This window comes from Erythrolamprus reginae, chromosome 5 (assembly GCF_031021105.1).
Source record: "Erythrolamprus reginae isolate rEryReg1 chromosome 5, rEryReg1.hap1, whole genome shotgun sequence".
Lineage (NCBI taxonomy): Eukaryota > Metazoa > Chordata > Lepidosauria > Squamata > Dipsadidae > Erythrolamprus > Erythrolamprus reginae.
This window is the reverse complement of record NC_091954.1, coordinates 101,681,799-101,698,974: the sequence shown is the minus strand read 5'-3', so window position 1 is coordinate 101,698,974 and position 17,176 is coordinate 101,681,799. Positions and strand designations below refer to the sequence as shown.

The 17,176-nt window shown below is 37.0% G+C and overlaps 1 protein-coding gene across 3 annotated transcripts in view; it reads left to right on the top strand.

Annotated features, from left to right (window-relative positions):
• PLD1 (phospholipase D1) overlaps positions 1-17,176 on the top strand; it is a 195,441-nt gene that overhangs the window by 99,820 nt on the left and 78,445 nt on the right. For all 3 annotated transcript variants that reach the window (XM_070753638.1, XM_070753639.1, XM_070753637.1), the window contains exon 7: positions 13,298-13,356. In XM_070753638.1, coding sequence (XP_070609739.1) covers positions 13,298-13,356 — 59 coding nt within the window. The remainder of the gene's footprint in view (positions 1-13,297; positions 13,357-17,176) is intronic.

Sequence of the window (17,176 nt, the reverse complement as noted above, 5' to 3'; positions counted from 1 at the left end):
TAAAGGTGATCCAACAAACACTACAAGAAAGTGATGATCGAGTGAAAAAGGTTGAAGAGAAATCCGACAAAAACGCAAAAAGAATTGATTATCTTGAAGGGAGAGCTGATGCAAGACACAGAAGACATGATGAATCAATTATTCAGCTGGAGATGCAACGTGCTTCGTATGGACTACGATTTCAGAACATGAAAGAGGAAAAAGATGAAGATTTAAAAATGACTATGGCGGAAACGATTGGAGGAATACTCCAGGAGGATCCTGCTGCGCTAGTGAAAGAAATCGATGAAGTTTACAGGACTTCGAATAGTTACATCCGTCGCCACAATCTTCCAAGAGAGATTCATATCAAATTCACCAGGAAAACTTTGCGAGATGACATACTCCATTGGGCAAGAAACTCCAAACTCCAACATCAAGGAGTGGAAATAAAAATATTAAAACAAGTTCCAAGAAGTGTCAGAGAGAGCAGAAGAGATTACCAGTTTCTTACCAGAATTTTGATCAAAGAAAATATAACCTATCGTTGGTTAATCCCACAAGGTCTTTCTCTGACATGGCGTTCTACAAGATACAAGCTGGAAAATGTAGAACAAGCTAGGTATTTCTTTGAAAATAGTGGCATCAGCCACATGGACTTTTCAGATAAACAACAAGAGGCTCAACAACAACCAGCACAACAGCAATCAGGGGAGATACTAGCAATCCAACAAGAAGAACTATTGGGGGCCACAGCTCAAGCAATAGAGCAGGACCAAGGTGCTATAAGAAGAGTTCAGCCTCAGCGAGAAACCAAAAAACCCACTAAATGACAACAACTAAAGATCTAAAGATCTTTTCGGTAAACGTTAACGGACTTAATGAACCAAGGAAAAGGAAACAAATCTTCTCTAAAATCAGAAATCAAAATGCTCAAATTGCAATATTACAAGAAGTACATATCAAAAAAGATAACCAAAAATTATTGTTGAATCCCAAAATTGGAAAAATGTATGCTGCATTAGCAGATCAAAAAAAAAGAGGTGTGGTGATGTATGTAGAGAATTCTATAAATTCCAAACAGATATATAAGGATAATGATGGTAGAATATTGATTGTACAAGTTGATATTGAACCTAGACCTATAGTGGTTGTTTCTATTTATGCTCCCAATGAAGACCAAATGACATTTTATAAAAATTTACATCAAATAATAATAGACTTAGCTATTGAGAATGTATTAATAATAGGTGATTTTAATGCTATTGTGAATAGGCAATTAGACCATTCAGGGGGAGGGAGCCATAATAAAAGGAAAAAAACAAAAAGAAATCTACTACCTAGTACTTTCCAAAAAATGAAAACAGAATTATTGCTAAATGATATATGGAGGGAAAGACACCCCCATGAAAGACAATTTACGTTTTATTCTAATCCCCACAAAATCTGGACAAGAATAGACATGGTATGGACATCAAAAATGGTTGCAGAAGAAATAAGGGAAGTAGAGATAGATGTTAATACATGGGCTGACCACAACCCAATAGTGGTCTTACACAGCAAAATACAATAAGGAAAATAAATTAAAGTACGTACAACTAATAAATGAATTAAAACAATTGGAATTTGTACGTACAACTAATAAATGAATTAAAACAATTGGAATTTGCATCGCAGCAACACACCAAGAACAGAGACTTTAAAACAGAAATAAATGTAATTAAACATAAAATTAGAATTATAGAACAAAATCAAATAACTGAAAAAATTAAAAGAGCAAAACAACATTATTTTGAACATGCAAATAAACCAGGCAGATGGTTAGCATATAAACTTAGAAAGCAGAGTCAATCCAAATTGATAAAAAAATTAGAAGACAAAGATGGTACAATAAAATATGATACAGAAGGAAAGGCGGACATTGTTTATAATTTTTATAAAGATCTTTATGCCAAAGACAATGTTAGTGAAGATGAGGTTTTTAATTACTTACAGGCTTCAAAATTACCACAAATAACAGAAGATCAACAGACTATGTTGGATGGTCCAATAACAATGGAAGAACTCCTAACTATAATTAAAAAACAGAAAAACAATAAGGCCACTGGTCCGGATGCTATACCGGCAGAATGGTATAAGATAGACAATGAAATAGTAAGAAACTATATGTTAGAAATTTTTAATTTATGTAGACTTGAGGGTAAAATTCCGAAATCTTGGTCAGAATCGCTGACAACTTTAATACACAAATCCGGCACTGACCCACTAAAAATCAAAAATTACAGACCCATATCTTTATTAAATGTAGATTATAAAATATTTATTGCCATTTATGCAGATAGACTTAAAAGAATTATAAATGGAATAATACATCAAGACCAAAATGGATTTCTACCAGGGCGACAAATTAAAAATAACCTTAGAACAGTAATAAATACATTAGAATACTATGAACAACACCCAGATAAGACAGCATCCTTAATGTTCTTAGATGCTCAAAAGGCCTTTGACAACGTTAACTGGACATTTATAAAAATGCAATTAAACAAAATGAGATTTGGTTCAAAATTTGTTAATTTAATAGATACTATATACTCAAAACAAACGACTAAAATAATATTAAATAATAACCAATTACAAGCACTTGATATAAACAAGGGAGTTCGTCAAGGATGTCCTATATCACCATTGTTATTTATTATGACACTTGAAACTTTATTAATTAAAATAAGAGCGGATTCCGAAATAAAAGGCTTAACTATAGGAGACGAAACTTACAAACTCCAAGCTTTTGCAGATGACTTAACGTTTATAATTGAAGAACCGATAACAACTGTCCCTTCTTTATTGCAAACTATTGAACAATACGGAAAGGTAGCAGGTTTAAAGATAAATAAAAGCAAAACTTCTTTCTTAACCAAAAATATGAATAAAATACAAGAAACTAAATTAGAAAATATTTCTGGAATAAAAACCGTAAAGAAAGTAAAATATTTAGGAATAAATTTAACAGCAAAAACAATAACTTTAAAAAATGATAATTACATAAAATTATTATCAGAAATTAAAAAAGATTTAGAAACATGGAATAACCTGAAAATATCATTTTTAGGAAGAATTGCCACAATCAAGATGAATATTCTGCCTAAGGTTTTATTTCTCTTTCAGGTAATTCCAATAAACCCAGGGGGAACTTTCTTTAAAACTTTGACAAACTTAGTTAAAAAATTTATATGGCAAGGGAAAAAAGCAAGGATAAAAATAAACTGTTTGGAAGACATTAAAGAAAGAGGAGGATTTGGTCTTCCAAACTGGAAATTATATCATCAGGCCGCCGCCTTAACATGGATTAAAGATTGGATAACCTTAGAGAATAAAAGAATATTAAATTTAGAAGGACATGATCTTATGCTGGGTTGGCATGCATTTATATGGTATGACAAGGAAAAAAATCACTCATATTTTAAAAGACACACATTAAGGAAGTATTTACTAGAGGTTTGGAAGGACATAAAGAAAAATCACTTCTTAAATGTTCCAGAATGGATAGCCCCCCTAGAAGCAATAACACATCCAAAATCTATAAAAGACACGAAAATATTTTATAGATATAAAGAATTATTAAATGATCAGATGAAGCTAAAGCCTAGGAATAAACTACAAGAAGAAGGGATAATAATAGATTGGTGGCATTATGCCCAGATTCGATCCAGATACCAGAAGGATATAACTCTTTATACTTTTAATAAAAGTAAGAATTTGCTAAGTCATTTAATTATTAATAATTCAGTAAAAATGATAGGGAAAATATATAAATTTCTTATCGCTCACAAAAATATAGAGTTGACTCTAAAAGATACCATGATAAGATGGTGCAGAAATATAGGTAAGGAAATAGATATAGATACTTGGGAAAAAGTCTGGATTAATAATTGGAAAATGACCAAGTCAGTTTCATTAAAAGAAAACCAAATTAAAATGTTTTATAGATGGCACCTTCCACCAAACAGGATAGCTAAAATGTTTCCTAAAACATCCCCACTGTGTTGGAAATGCAAGAAAGATATAGGAACTTATTACCATCAATGGTGGACATGTAGCAAAGCTAAAACTTATTGGAAGATGATTGAGAAGATATTAAAAGAAATATTAAAATATGACATAGATAACACCCCGGAATTTTACTTATTAGGAATTACTAATCAGACTTATAAGAAGGAAACTCTTTACTTAATCATACACATATTAACTGCGGCTAGAATAATATACGCGCAAAACTGGAAGGGGGAGGAAATCCCCAAGAAAGAAGAAGTTATAGCTAAAATATTAGATTGCGCCGAAATGGATATGATGACAAGACGATTAAACGATCAAGAAGATACAAAATTTTATGAAACATGGAACAACATATATAAATGGTTAGATAAGAAAAAATAAGAGATAGATCTGTTTTTATTTAGGTAATAACAATATTAGATGTATTTGTTGATGATTTTGACATAGTAGTTTATTCACAAGCGATATATTAAAAATTTTGTTTTATGTATGTTTAGTAATTGAGATTAGTTTGAATGTTTGATTAGATGAATATATTACACATAAATAACATATTAAGCATTTTTACTTATACTGTACTAATATTGCATTTAAGATTTGAAAATTTTTTACTAGACTTTTTAACATTTAACAAATGTTTGATTATGTATTCTTTTCTCTATTTGAATGTATACTTTCAAAAGAAGCGGGGAAATACATCCCCATTTTATGTTTAATGTTTGTACGTCTGTATGTCTGTTTTATGAAAAATAATAAAAAAATTGAAAAAAAAAACGTAAAGATGTTTGTGTGCTTTGTTATTGTCTTCTTTGTTTTTGTATTTTTTTAAAAAAAATTGAATAAAAATTATTTTTTTAAAAAAATGCAGTGTTGCAGACTAATTCTGCCAACTGCTAGCAGTTCAATCCTAACTGTCTCAAAACTGACTCATCTTCCATATGCTGACTCTGCAAGCTGCTTAGAGAGAGCTGTAAAGCACTATGCTCAAAAAAATAAAGGGAACAGTTAAACAACATAACTCCAAGTAAATCAAACTTCTCTGAAATCAAACTGTCCACTTAGAAAGCAATACTGATTGACAATCAGTTTCACATGTTGTCAGCACCAGTGTTCCCTCTAATTTTTTTGGGGGGTGGGCGGAAAAGTATAGTGTCTGAGCGGCAGTCCCTTTGGGACTGGGCGGCACAGAAATAATAAATAAACAAACAAATAAACAAACAAAAACCCCACCCTGATTTGCCTCAGAGAATATCAAAATAAAATACTGTACTGTGTGTCTATAACAGTGAGCTCATAATAGGGCAACTCTATCAATATCAAAATGCCACTTAAATGGTTGAGCTAGTTTCAAACTAGATTTTGATTTTCTTTCTCTCTTCCGTACTCCCATACTTTTTCTTTCTCTTTTCCTTCCTCTCTTTTTTCTATCTGTTTCTCTCTCTTCCTCTCTTCCTCTCTCTCTCCTTCCCTCTCACTCTTTCCCTCTCAGCTTCTGGGCAGGTTTGGAAAACTCTGAGTTGATGATGATTTTTAAGTGAGCTCACTGCTCAGCTTAGAGGGAACTATGGTCAGCACATTCAACTTTGTACAGAACAAAGTATTCAATGAGAATATTTCATTCATTCAGATCTAGGATGTGTTCTTTGAGTGCTCCCTTTATTTTTTTGAGCAGTGTATAAGTCTAAGTTCTGTTGCTGTCTTTACTTCACTAATCACATGCAAATCGGGGGATCTGAATTAATAAAAGGTTAATATGCTGATTTATTTATTTATTTATTAGATTTGCATGCCGCCCCTCTCCGAAGACTCGGGGCAGCTAACAACAATATAAAAAGACAATGTAAACAAATCTAATATTAAAAACAATATAAAAAGACAATGTAAACAAATCTAATATTAAAAACCCCAATTTAAAGAACCACTCATACATACAAGCATACCATGTATAAATTCTATAAGCCTAGGAGGAAGGGAAATTTAAATTCCCCCATGCCTGATGGCAGAGGGGTTTTTTAAGGAGCTTGCGAAAAGCAAGGGGGGTGGGGGCAACTCTGATATCTGGGGGGAGCTGGTTCCAGAGGGTCGGGGCCGCCACAGAGAAGGCTCTTCTCCTGGGTCGCGCCAAACGACATTGCTTAGTCGACGGGACCCGGAGAAGGCCAACTCTGTGGGACCTAACCGATCGCTGGGATTCGTGCGGCAGAAGGCAGTCTGGTCCGATGCCATGAAGGGCTTTATAGGTCATAACCAACACTTTGAATTGTGACCGGAAATTGATCGGCAACTAGTGCAGACTGCGGAGTGTTATACCTCAGCCACAATTCCGCCTTTCGGTTTCTCTGCCTATTTTATGGAACTAACATTGCCTGAAAGATATTTTGGCTCGAAACAGTGAAGTATCTCTTGGATGAATCCGCAGAGAACAATGCAGTCAGCAACACTTGAACTTTAGGATTTTGAAAAAAAGTGATTATAACTTCTCACCTGTTTGTCTAGGCTTGAACTGGTGTACATGTGTAATAACATAATTGCCGTCTGTTCATAAATGCAATATCATGCCAACTTGGCACTTGGAAATGTTGAGTCACTGAAAAGAATGTAAGCACATAGTGCTGCTATATAAAATTTTGCTCCTGACATGTTTTCACCTCTTACAGTGTTCTTCCAAAGCAGATGTCCACTTCCTTTGTGGAATTTTACTGAGTCTTCAACAAGTAATTTCTGGTAGCATGGAATAATTCATGTCCATTGAAGAATTATTTCCAGGGCAAAGTTTTTAACTGAGAAGGACAGTATATATGCATAGAAAGGAATATATAGGTGTGCCTGCACATGTATTGCAGTATACAGCGACCGGTTAGGTCCCACAGAGTTGGCCTTCTCCGGGTCCCATCGACTAAGCAATGTCGTTTGGTGGGACCCAGGAGAAGAGCCTTCTCTGTGGCGGCCCCGACCCTATGGAACCAGCTCCCCCCAGATATCAGAGTTGCCCCCATCCTCTTTGCCTTTCGCAAGCTCTTTAAAACCCACCTCTGTCGTCAGGCATGGGGGAATTGAAATTTCACTTCCCCCTAGGCTTATAGAATTTATATATGGTATGCTTGTATGTATGAGTGGTTCTTTAAATTGGGGTTTTTTAGATTATTTTTAATATTAGATTTGTTTTCATTGTCTTTTCATTGTTGTTAGCCGCCCCGAGTCTTCGGAGAGGGGCGGCATACAAATCTAATAACTAATAATAATAATAATAATAATAATAATAATAATAATAATATTTTCTTGATCCTGAAGAATAAAGCTACTTCTTGTATTAGGGAGTATGTTTGATTACCAGATATATTATGGTCTTCCAATATTATTGGCTGTGTGCTTGATAGATTTGTGGCTTTTCTGCCTTCTGTTGCAATATTGGATGTTGGATTACAAGCCAGGATTCATCCTGAATCCTATTCTACTTACCTTTTTACATCGTTCTCCTGGATGCTTTGATTATAGTCATTGTTTATGTCAAAGTTCTCAGTGATGATGAATGGTCAATGGTTATGGAATGTGTTTGTAAAGCAGCTTTTTTCATCAATGATGATCAGCTTAATTATGCATCTATTTGTTCACTATATAGCAAGGTCACTAATTCTTATTTGAAGCCAATAACTGTTTATTGATTTGGTAGTTGTGAACTGTTTACCGCAGGTGGCAATATTGTAATTGCTGTATTTTTTTTTAATTGCACTGCAACTAAAGGGGTATATGAACATTATAATGAAAGAGATGAACAACTTGTGTCTTGCATGCAGTACAGTACTTCATTTGGGACTCCTATATAGCACAAGTGAGTCTGTGTGATTAAAAATATTGACCCAGTTTTTCTGTTATTTACATGTGGGGTGGGGGGGACAGATATTAAGGCCTGGAATTAGTGCCCTTTCCTCCAAAGGCAATTAACTCCATTAGCAGAGAATTAAAGTCAAAGCACAAAGGTAAAATTTGATCTTTAGCTCAAGCATTTCACATATCTGTGTTACCCTGATCATCAGTATAATGTTAAGATAGAATGTTGTCATGATCATAATTACCTTTGTTTTTGGCTTAAAAGAACCCGAATTTTGTGTTTCAAGGATAACACAAAAGATCCTTTGGGATTTGTCTCCACCAAACAACTGTTGCCAATTCACATTCAATTCTCCCTTTCTCTTAGAGGGATTTTCTCTAGATATTTTTCTTGGTAGAACAATGTATGTTGACACTGAAATCTTCAGAGGCCTTACTTCATAACTAGGTTCATTGGAAAACCTGGATGAAATCTCAAATGTTCCTTTGAATAGCCTAGAAAATCTATAATTTCATAATTTATAACCCCATATAAATAAGGGGCGTGCATACTTGCATCAGAGTGCCTTCCGTCCCCTGTCCTAATATTTATCTTTTACTAATATCATGTGCATAAACATTGTTATATCTTTGTATACCATCAATATGTACTTGACAAAACAAACAAACAAATAAAATTACAGATGTAGCAGAGATGTTGTTACTTTGCTGTCCTTTATGGGATTCTGCAGTTTTTAAGCTTAAGACATCTTGCAGTACTTTTCCGCAGTTCTTTTTCTGTTAATGATTACTCTGCAAATATGCTGTATGCTCACATTCACCAAATTCAGGCAGTGATTTAATTCTCTTTTTTTAATGATGGGCAGAGATTACACTTTGACTGAATGAGTACATTTGCACCAAATAAATCAGTGGTTTTTCAAATATTGATTGGAGTGTGTTGAAGACTGGCTTTTAAGTCATTAGCTATCTGTTTGTTTGTGCTGCCCAGCCCTCACCTTCTAAGTACCAGCGACTGATTAGGTCCCACAGAGTAGGCCTTCTCCGGGTTCCGTCGACAAAACAATGTTGTTTGGCAGGACCCAGGGGAAGAGCCTTCTCTGTGGCGGCCCCAGCCCTCTGCAACCAACTCCCCCCAGAGATTAGGACTGTCCCCACCCTCCTTGCCTTCGGTAAACTACTGAAAACCCACCTATGTTGCCAGGCATGGGGAAATTGGTTCCCATGGCTGTGCCCCTTTATGTATGGTATGTTGAGTTGTGTGATTATTCTTAATAAGGGTTTCTTAATTGTTCTGCTTTTTAACATTGGATTTGTAGACTGTATTGTTTGTTGGGAGCCACTCCGAGTCCTCAGAGAGGGGCGGCATACAAATCTAATAAATAATAATAATAAAATAATAATAATAAAAAAGCCAATCCTTTTAATTTTGTCCCTAAACCATGTGTAACAGTACAATAAGTGATTATAGCCACTGCCTTATTCAACAAATGATTATAAAAACTAAAACATGTTAGCACAAATGTGTAAATATGAGTACGGTTTGTTGGAGAAGCCATAGTGCCTTTCTTCAGATTTAACCCTAAAGCCATATAGCCTGGCTTGGATTACTGTGATGGTTCAAATTCATCACAGTAACCTCAAAGCAATTAGCTCATCAGCTCATCATTTATTAAAATACATAAATCAGGGTTTGGCTCAAATAGGGTTTGTGATTCCAGCAATAATTGTGCATTTTGCACAATTATGAAGATGGCAAAAACACCTGTAAGTGTGTTGTTCCCAACAGATTTGTTTGTTTGTTTGTTTGTTTAGTTAGTTAGTTAGTTAGTTAGTTAGTTAGTTAGTTAGTTAGTTAGTTAGTTATTGGATTTGTATGCCGCCCCTCTCCATAGACTCGGGGCGGCTAACAACAGTGACAAAAAACAGAATGTAAAAATCCAATATTACAACAGTTAAAAACCCTTGTTATAAAACCAGTCATACATACAAACATACCATGCATAAATTGTAAACGCCTAGGGAAAGATTATCTTAATTCCCCCATGCCTGAGGGCAGAGGTGGGTTTTGAGGAGCTTACGAAAGGCAAGGAGGGTGGGGGCTATTCTAATCTCTGTGGGGAGTTGGTTCCAGAGGATCGGGGCTGCCACAGAGTAGGCTCTTCCCCTGGGCCCCGCCAACCAACATTGTTTACTTGACGGGACCCGGAGAAGGCCCACTCTGTGGGACCTAACTGGTCGCTGGGATTCGTGCTTCCTGTTGACCTCAACAACAACAATAACAAAGGTTATCCAACATTTGACAATTGCAAGCATTCCGAAGAATATCAATACAGAGTTATAGTGCTACCATCCACAGGCAGTATAAATACCCAAGGAGCTGGAATTTTATATCACCGTGGAGATATTTATACTCAATGAAATGGTGTTGTTATGTAGCTGGATAATAAAATATCTGCAAGTAAACAACTCATTTCAGAGATCACCAAAAACTTCACACTTCAATACTGAGCTAAATTCTCTTCTATTAATATTACATTACTCTTGATCTGAGTAAGAGCTCAAGCCACAGCATGCTTCTCTGCAGTTTTGATGTAGATGAAATTTGGGCTGAGAGATAGTAGTCATCCAGTGTTCTAATGAGGTATAATTATTGAGTGTGAACTTGGGTTTTCACTGTCTTTAGTTTAACCACTAAAACACACTGGTCATTTGCTTGTTCGTTTTCCTTTCTGTGAGAAATAATCAGGGTCTTTAAAGACTAAGCTTTTTACTTTAAAACAAGGCATGTGCAGTGTGCATAGGGATTTGTTCATAGTTTCTTTTATAGTCCGGCCCTCCAACAGTCCGAGGGACAGTGAACTGGCCCCCTATGTAAAAAGTTTGGGGACCCCTGGTCTAAACATTGGAGAAGCTTCTGGATCTGCCATTATGCAGAGACAATGTTGCCATAATATGCCTACTGGTGGCTCTCTCAACCGAGCTCTCTGGTTTTCCACATAATGATTTGGACCATAAATCCCCTACAAAGGTTGGGTTTACACAACATACTGAATGCATTTAGCTTGTTGGTGGTCCTGTGTTTTGTGTAGAGGTCACAGAATAAACAAAAGGAGTCCAGATGAAACTGACTCAGCTTAAGGCCAGCAAGCTCAACTTAGAAGAAAGTTTCTGACATGGACCTTTTCAATAACTTTTGCTCTGAAGTATGGCACAGAACCAGGCATTTATAACCTATTATGTTGGTTAGGACCTATAAAGCCTTTCACGGCACCGGACCAGATTATCTCCAGGACCGCCTTCTGCTGCACGAATCCCAGCAACCAGTTAGGTCCCATAGAGTGGGCCTTCTCCGGGTCCCGTCAACTAAACAATGTCTTTTGGCGGGACCCAGGGGAAGAGCCTTCTCTGTGGTGGCCCCAGCCCTCTGGAACCAACTCCCCCCCAGAGATTAGAATTGCCCCCACCCTCCTCGCCTTTCGTAAGCTTCTTAAAACCCACCTTTGCCGTCAGGCATGGGGGAACTGAGATACTCTTTCCCCCTAGGCCTTTACAATTTATGCATGGTATGTTTGTATGTATGTATGTTTGGTTTTATAATAAGGGTTTTTTTTAGTTGTTTTAATATTGGATTGTTACATGCTGTTTTTTATCACTGTTGTTAGCCGCCCCGAGTCTACGGAGAGGGGCGGCATACAAATCCAATAAATAATAATAATAATAATAATAATAATAATAATAATAATGATAATTTATAATAATAATAATAATAACAATAATAATTTATTAGATTTGTGTGCCGCCCCTCTCCGAAGACTCTGGCAAAGTTAAATGTAGAATTCTCCCCATTTCACTCAATTCGCTGCTATCTTCATATGAGATCCTGTTAGGTAGCAGAATCTAAAATACTACAGGTTTATAACATGCTGCCCAGCAATAGATTGCTCCTGGATTGGCCAGGTTTAGTAAATTGGTAGTGGCGGCACCGAGAAGCTCCACCCACCAACCAGGGATGCTTCTGCTCATGTGCAAACTGGTAGCGATGGGATTTACACACCACTACTGGTGCTACCTATATAGAAACATAGAAACATAGAAGTCTGATGGCAGAAAAAGACCTCATGGTCCATCTAGTCTGCCCTTATACTATTTTCTGCATTTTATCTTAGGATGGATATATGTTTATCCCAGGCATGTTTAAATTCAGTTACTGTGGAACGTCTGCTGGAAGTTTGTTCCAAGGATCTACTACTCTTTCAGTAAAATAATATTTTCTCATGTTGCTTTTGACCTTTCCCCCAACTAACTTCACATTGTGTCCTCTTGTTCTTGTGTTCACTTTCCTATTAAAAACACTTCCCTCCTGGACCTTATTTAACCCTTTAACATACTTAAATGTTTCAATCATGTCCCCTCTTTTCCTTCTGTCCTCCAGACTATACAGATTGAGTTCATTAAGTCTTTCTTGATACGTTTTATACTTAAGACCTTCCACCATTCGTGTAGCCCATCTTTGGACCCATTCAATTTTGTCAATATCTTTTTGTAGGTGAGGTCTCCAGAACTGAACACAGTATTCCAAATGTGGTCTCACCAGCACTCTATATAGTGGGATCATAATCTCCCTCTTCCTGCTTGTTATACCTCTAGCTATGCAGCCAAGCATCTTACTTGCTTCCCCTACCGCCTGACTGCACTGTTCACCCATTTTGAGACTGTCAGGAATCACTACCCCTAAATCCTTTTCTTCTGAAGTTTTTGCTAACACAGAACTGCCAATACAATACTCAGATTGAGGATTCCTTTTCCCCAAGTGCATTATTTTACATTTGGAAACATTAAACTGCAGTTTCCATTGCTTTGACCATTTATTTAGTAAAGCTAAATCATTTACCATATTACAGACATGTACCATATACAAGACTTAAACCACTAAAGATCAAGGTGAATTGGTCCCAGGTAAGACACAACAGACTTCAAAGGGGTCTGAATTTAGGACTCTTATAGGGATGCAGAGGTTCCAAACCGATGGTGTGTTTGATCCTGCCCTGATGCTCAGCCTAGTTGTCTCCTACATATTCCCCCTTTTTTTAACTTGATAAAACAAATAGTTGTCCTAATTTATTTTCCTCTAGAACTTTTTCATTTTCCTGGTTTATGTGGGTTTCTTGGAGACATATAATATCGATGTTAGATTTCTGCAGTTTATTAAATATATTTTTATATTTTTTATATGAGTTCAATCCATTGATGTTTACTGAAAGTAAAGTAATTCTTTTCAATTACTTTACTTTCAGGTATTACAGATTCCCAATCTGGTTTTGGTTTACTTTGATTTAGCATCCTGGTAACTTTAAAGTAAAGCAATACATAGACTATTTTTGCATTAAACTAATGGGAAATGTTCCCTTTCCCTTTGTATTTCACTTTTCAGTTGGAATTCTTTGGTGTCAGTCAACTGTCATTCATCCATGACCTGGGACCTAAAGGCATGTAAGTCTTGGCCTCTTTATGGATATGTTTAGTGAAAACATTTTGTTTTAGTTTTTTAAGCTTCTGGTTTACAGAACATTTTAGATAGAACATATAACTACTTTGGAAGGTAGCTGTATGTCTTATGTATGTATGGTATGGTGCCATTTTTTTTTGTTTACTTAATTTCTCACATTTATACAGCTGTCCATCTCACAACAAAGTGATTATAGGCAGCTTGCAATAGAAATAATCATAAAATCCAAATATAAAATAACTACATTTTTTAAAAAAGCAGATAGCAATATTATTGCTGAAATAAGGTAGTGGATAGAATTGATGTTAAAAACAATGTGGTCATTTCATGGCATCAGACCAGAATACCTCCAGAACCATCTTCTGCCACACGAATCCCAGCGGCCGATAAGGTCCCACAGAGTTGGCCTTCTCCAGGTTCCGTCAACTAAACAATGTCGTCTGGCGGGCCCCAGGGGAAGAGCCTTCTCTGTGGTGGCCCTGGCTCTCTGGAATCAACTCCCCCCAGAGATCAGAACTACCCCCACCCTCCTTGTCTTTTGTAAATTGCTTAAGACCCACCTGTCTTGCCAGGCATGGGGGAATTGAGACATCTTCCCCAGGCTTATATAGTTTTATGTATGGTATGGTTTTTAAATGATGTTTTTTTAGATGCTTTTTTAAAAATATTAGATTTGTTACTTTATCATATTGCTATTATTATCATTGGGAGCTGCCCCAAGTCTCCGGAGAGGGGCAGCATACAAATCTAATAAATTATTATTATTATTATTATTATTATTATTATTATTATTATTAATTATTATTCACGCGCCATTGCACCAAGATCCTCAGGCCTGCTGACATAGCCATGTTTTAAGGGACCTCTAGTAAGAGATCAAGGATGGGGGGCAACTGTCACCCCTGAGGGGCAGACAATATTCCATAGGGTAGGTGCCACAGCAAAAAAAAAAAGAGGGGGGCTCATCTTCTTTTGTAGACAGGACCCACAGCATACCTGTTTTACCAAACCTGAGAAGACTTCATATAATCAGATAGAGACAGTTCCTTAGATAAATTGTAGATAAATTGGTTAGGCCACATTATTGAGAATTTTCCTTCTTTTGACTCTGAAAGAATAATTTATTAAGACTGGTGTTTCCCATGATAGATATAAGTAATAAAAGTTTTTTTAAACAATCCAAATAACATTGCGATGGAATGCATTCAACTGTGGCTCTTGGGGAATATATGGAAGTAATTAAAAGGAAGTCAATTGATACTTCTTTATTTGATAAGGCTACAGTTGGAATACTGCGTTCAGTTTTGGTCAGCACGATGCAAAAGGGATGTTGAGACTCTAGAAAGAGGACAGAGAAGAGTGACAAAGATGATTAGGGGACTAGAGGCTAAAACATATGAAGAACAGTTGCAAGAACTGGGCAAATCTTCCTGCAAGATTTCACTTGCTGCGCATGTGAAGAAACCAAATCTCATGCTGATGGGCTCGTGCATGCCTGCCGTATGCGCCCACGCCCGTGGGAGCCTCAGAGGACACATCGGTAGCACCGAAGATGGCAGAACTTTGCTGACTCTAACTAATCACCAGAAGTTGAGCTCAACCCAAGGGAGATTTTGTGCAGAAAGAGATTTGCAGGAGGAGAAGCTGTGAATTTTTCCAGCTACCTCTTGCTTCTATTTCTGTAGCAACTAGAGGTAGTAAGTGACAACTTGTTGTGAAAGATTTCTCCCTTATAATCCGTGCAAACTACAGCGAGTAAGAGTAAAGCAATGGCCAAATGATGACATGTCTGTCACAGGTGGCATTGCCACTTTGGCGATGCTCCAGGCTAAACCATTTATATAACCTGGTTAAGAAAAAGGCATGAATCTGTGGATGAAATCACCACAACATGTGAATTCAGCTCCAGTGATCTTAGAAGCCGATGTCTTAGAAGAACTTGAACGATTAAAGATAAATAAGTCAATGGGTCCAGATGGCATCCACCCCAGAGTTCTTAAAGAACTCAGATCTGTCATTGCTACCCCCCTGACTGATTTGTTTAACCAATCCCTGTTAACAGGAGATGTTCCTGAGAATTGGAAAATGGCCAGTGTTGTGCCTATCCACAAGAAGGGCAGTAGAGAAGAAGCTGGTAACTACAGGCCAGTTAGCTTGACATCAGTTGTAGTTAAAATGATGGAGACTCTACTCAAAAAGAGGATAAATCAGCACCTAAAAAACAATAACTTATTGGACCCAAATCAGCATGGCTTTACTGAAGGCAAATCATGTCAGACTAATCTCATTGATTTCTTTGACTATGTCACAAAGGTGTTGGATCAAGGTGGTGCCATGGATATTGCCTATCTGGACTTCAGCAAAGCCTTTGATACGGTTCCACATAAAGAGCTGATAGATAAATTAGTGAAGATTGGACTTAATCCCTGGATAGTTCAGTGGATTTCCAGCTGGCTGAAGCATAGACATCAGAGAGTTATTGTTAATGGTGAATATTCTGAGCAGAGACAGGTTACAAGCGGTGTGCCACAAGGGTCTGTTCTGGGCCCTATTCTTTTTAATATGTTTGTGAGTGACATAGGGGAAGGTTTGGTAGGGAAGATGCCATCAGACATCTAGGTTTCTAATTCCAGAGAGTGAAAGACAGGATTATAACTGGATATTCTTTTTTTAATGGAATTCCTAATGGTAAAAATTCAGCATTATTTAGATTGTTGGCAGCTTTCCTTTGCTAGATATATTCAAGCAGAGACAGGGCAATTTTCTGTCCAGGAACATTGGATTTCTATCCTGAACAGGGGTTTGGATTTGATGACCTAAACATCTGCCTCTAGCATTACAGTTCTCTAAATTTGAGACAAAGACAACTTTATAGTCAGTTATGAATGGACTTGATTGTACTAGCTGGCTCTACCATGCTTCACCACGTGGTTCTCTGGTGTTCCTGCTGGCTTATTTCATATTTATTATGTTATTTGCTTCTGGCTGGTAATCCAAGAAACAAACGTAAAAGGACTCATGCTTTGCTTTTAGTTTACTAAACAAAGAAATAAGCAAGCATCTGGTTTAATAAGTTCACTGAGAAATACAACTGGGTTAGAGCATGATCTGATGCATTCACTGTCAACCAAGCATAAATTGTGGTTGCTTGAATGCCTCCACTTAGCAGGGCTAAGGTCCTGGTTGCAGTAGTACCTCTACTTAAGAACTTAATTCATTCCGTGACCAGGTTCTTAAGTAGAAAAGTTTGTAAGTAGAAGCAATTTTTCCCATAGGAATCAATGTAAAAGTAAATAATGCGTGCAAACCCATTAGGAAAGAAATAAAAGCTCGGAATTTGGGTGGGAGGAGGAGGAGGAAGAAGAGGAGGAGGACAGTCATTATCCAGAGTGAAGGGAGCGTTTCTTTTCTCTGGATGCTGGGATAGGTTTATTCCCTCTCCAAGCACCCAGAGAAAGGAAAATGCTTTGTTTGCTCTGGGCTACCAAAGCCTCCTTAAGTGCCGCCAAAAGGCTCCTCTGGCAGCCCAGAAAAGCCCAAGATGGCTGGGATTAAAGGGGGAATGGCAGGAAACTGGCCAGGCCTTCGTGCCGCTCTCAAATATCCTGGGAAATTTTTCCAGGCTCGGGTTCTTAAGTAGAAAATGGTTCTTAAGAAGAGGCAAAAAAAATCTTGAACACCCGGTTCTTATCTAGAAACGTTCCTAAGTAGAGGTGTTCTTAAGTAGAGCCGTTCTTAAGTAGAGGTACCACTGTATTTTGACATCCTTCTCCTCCAGGTAGACTCTCCCCAAACAATTTGGGA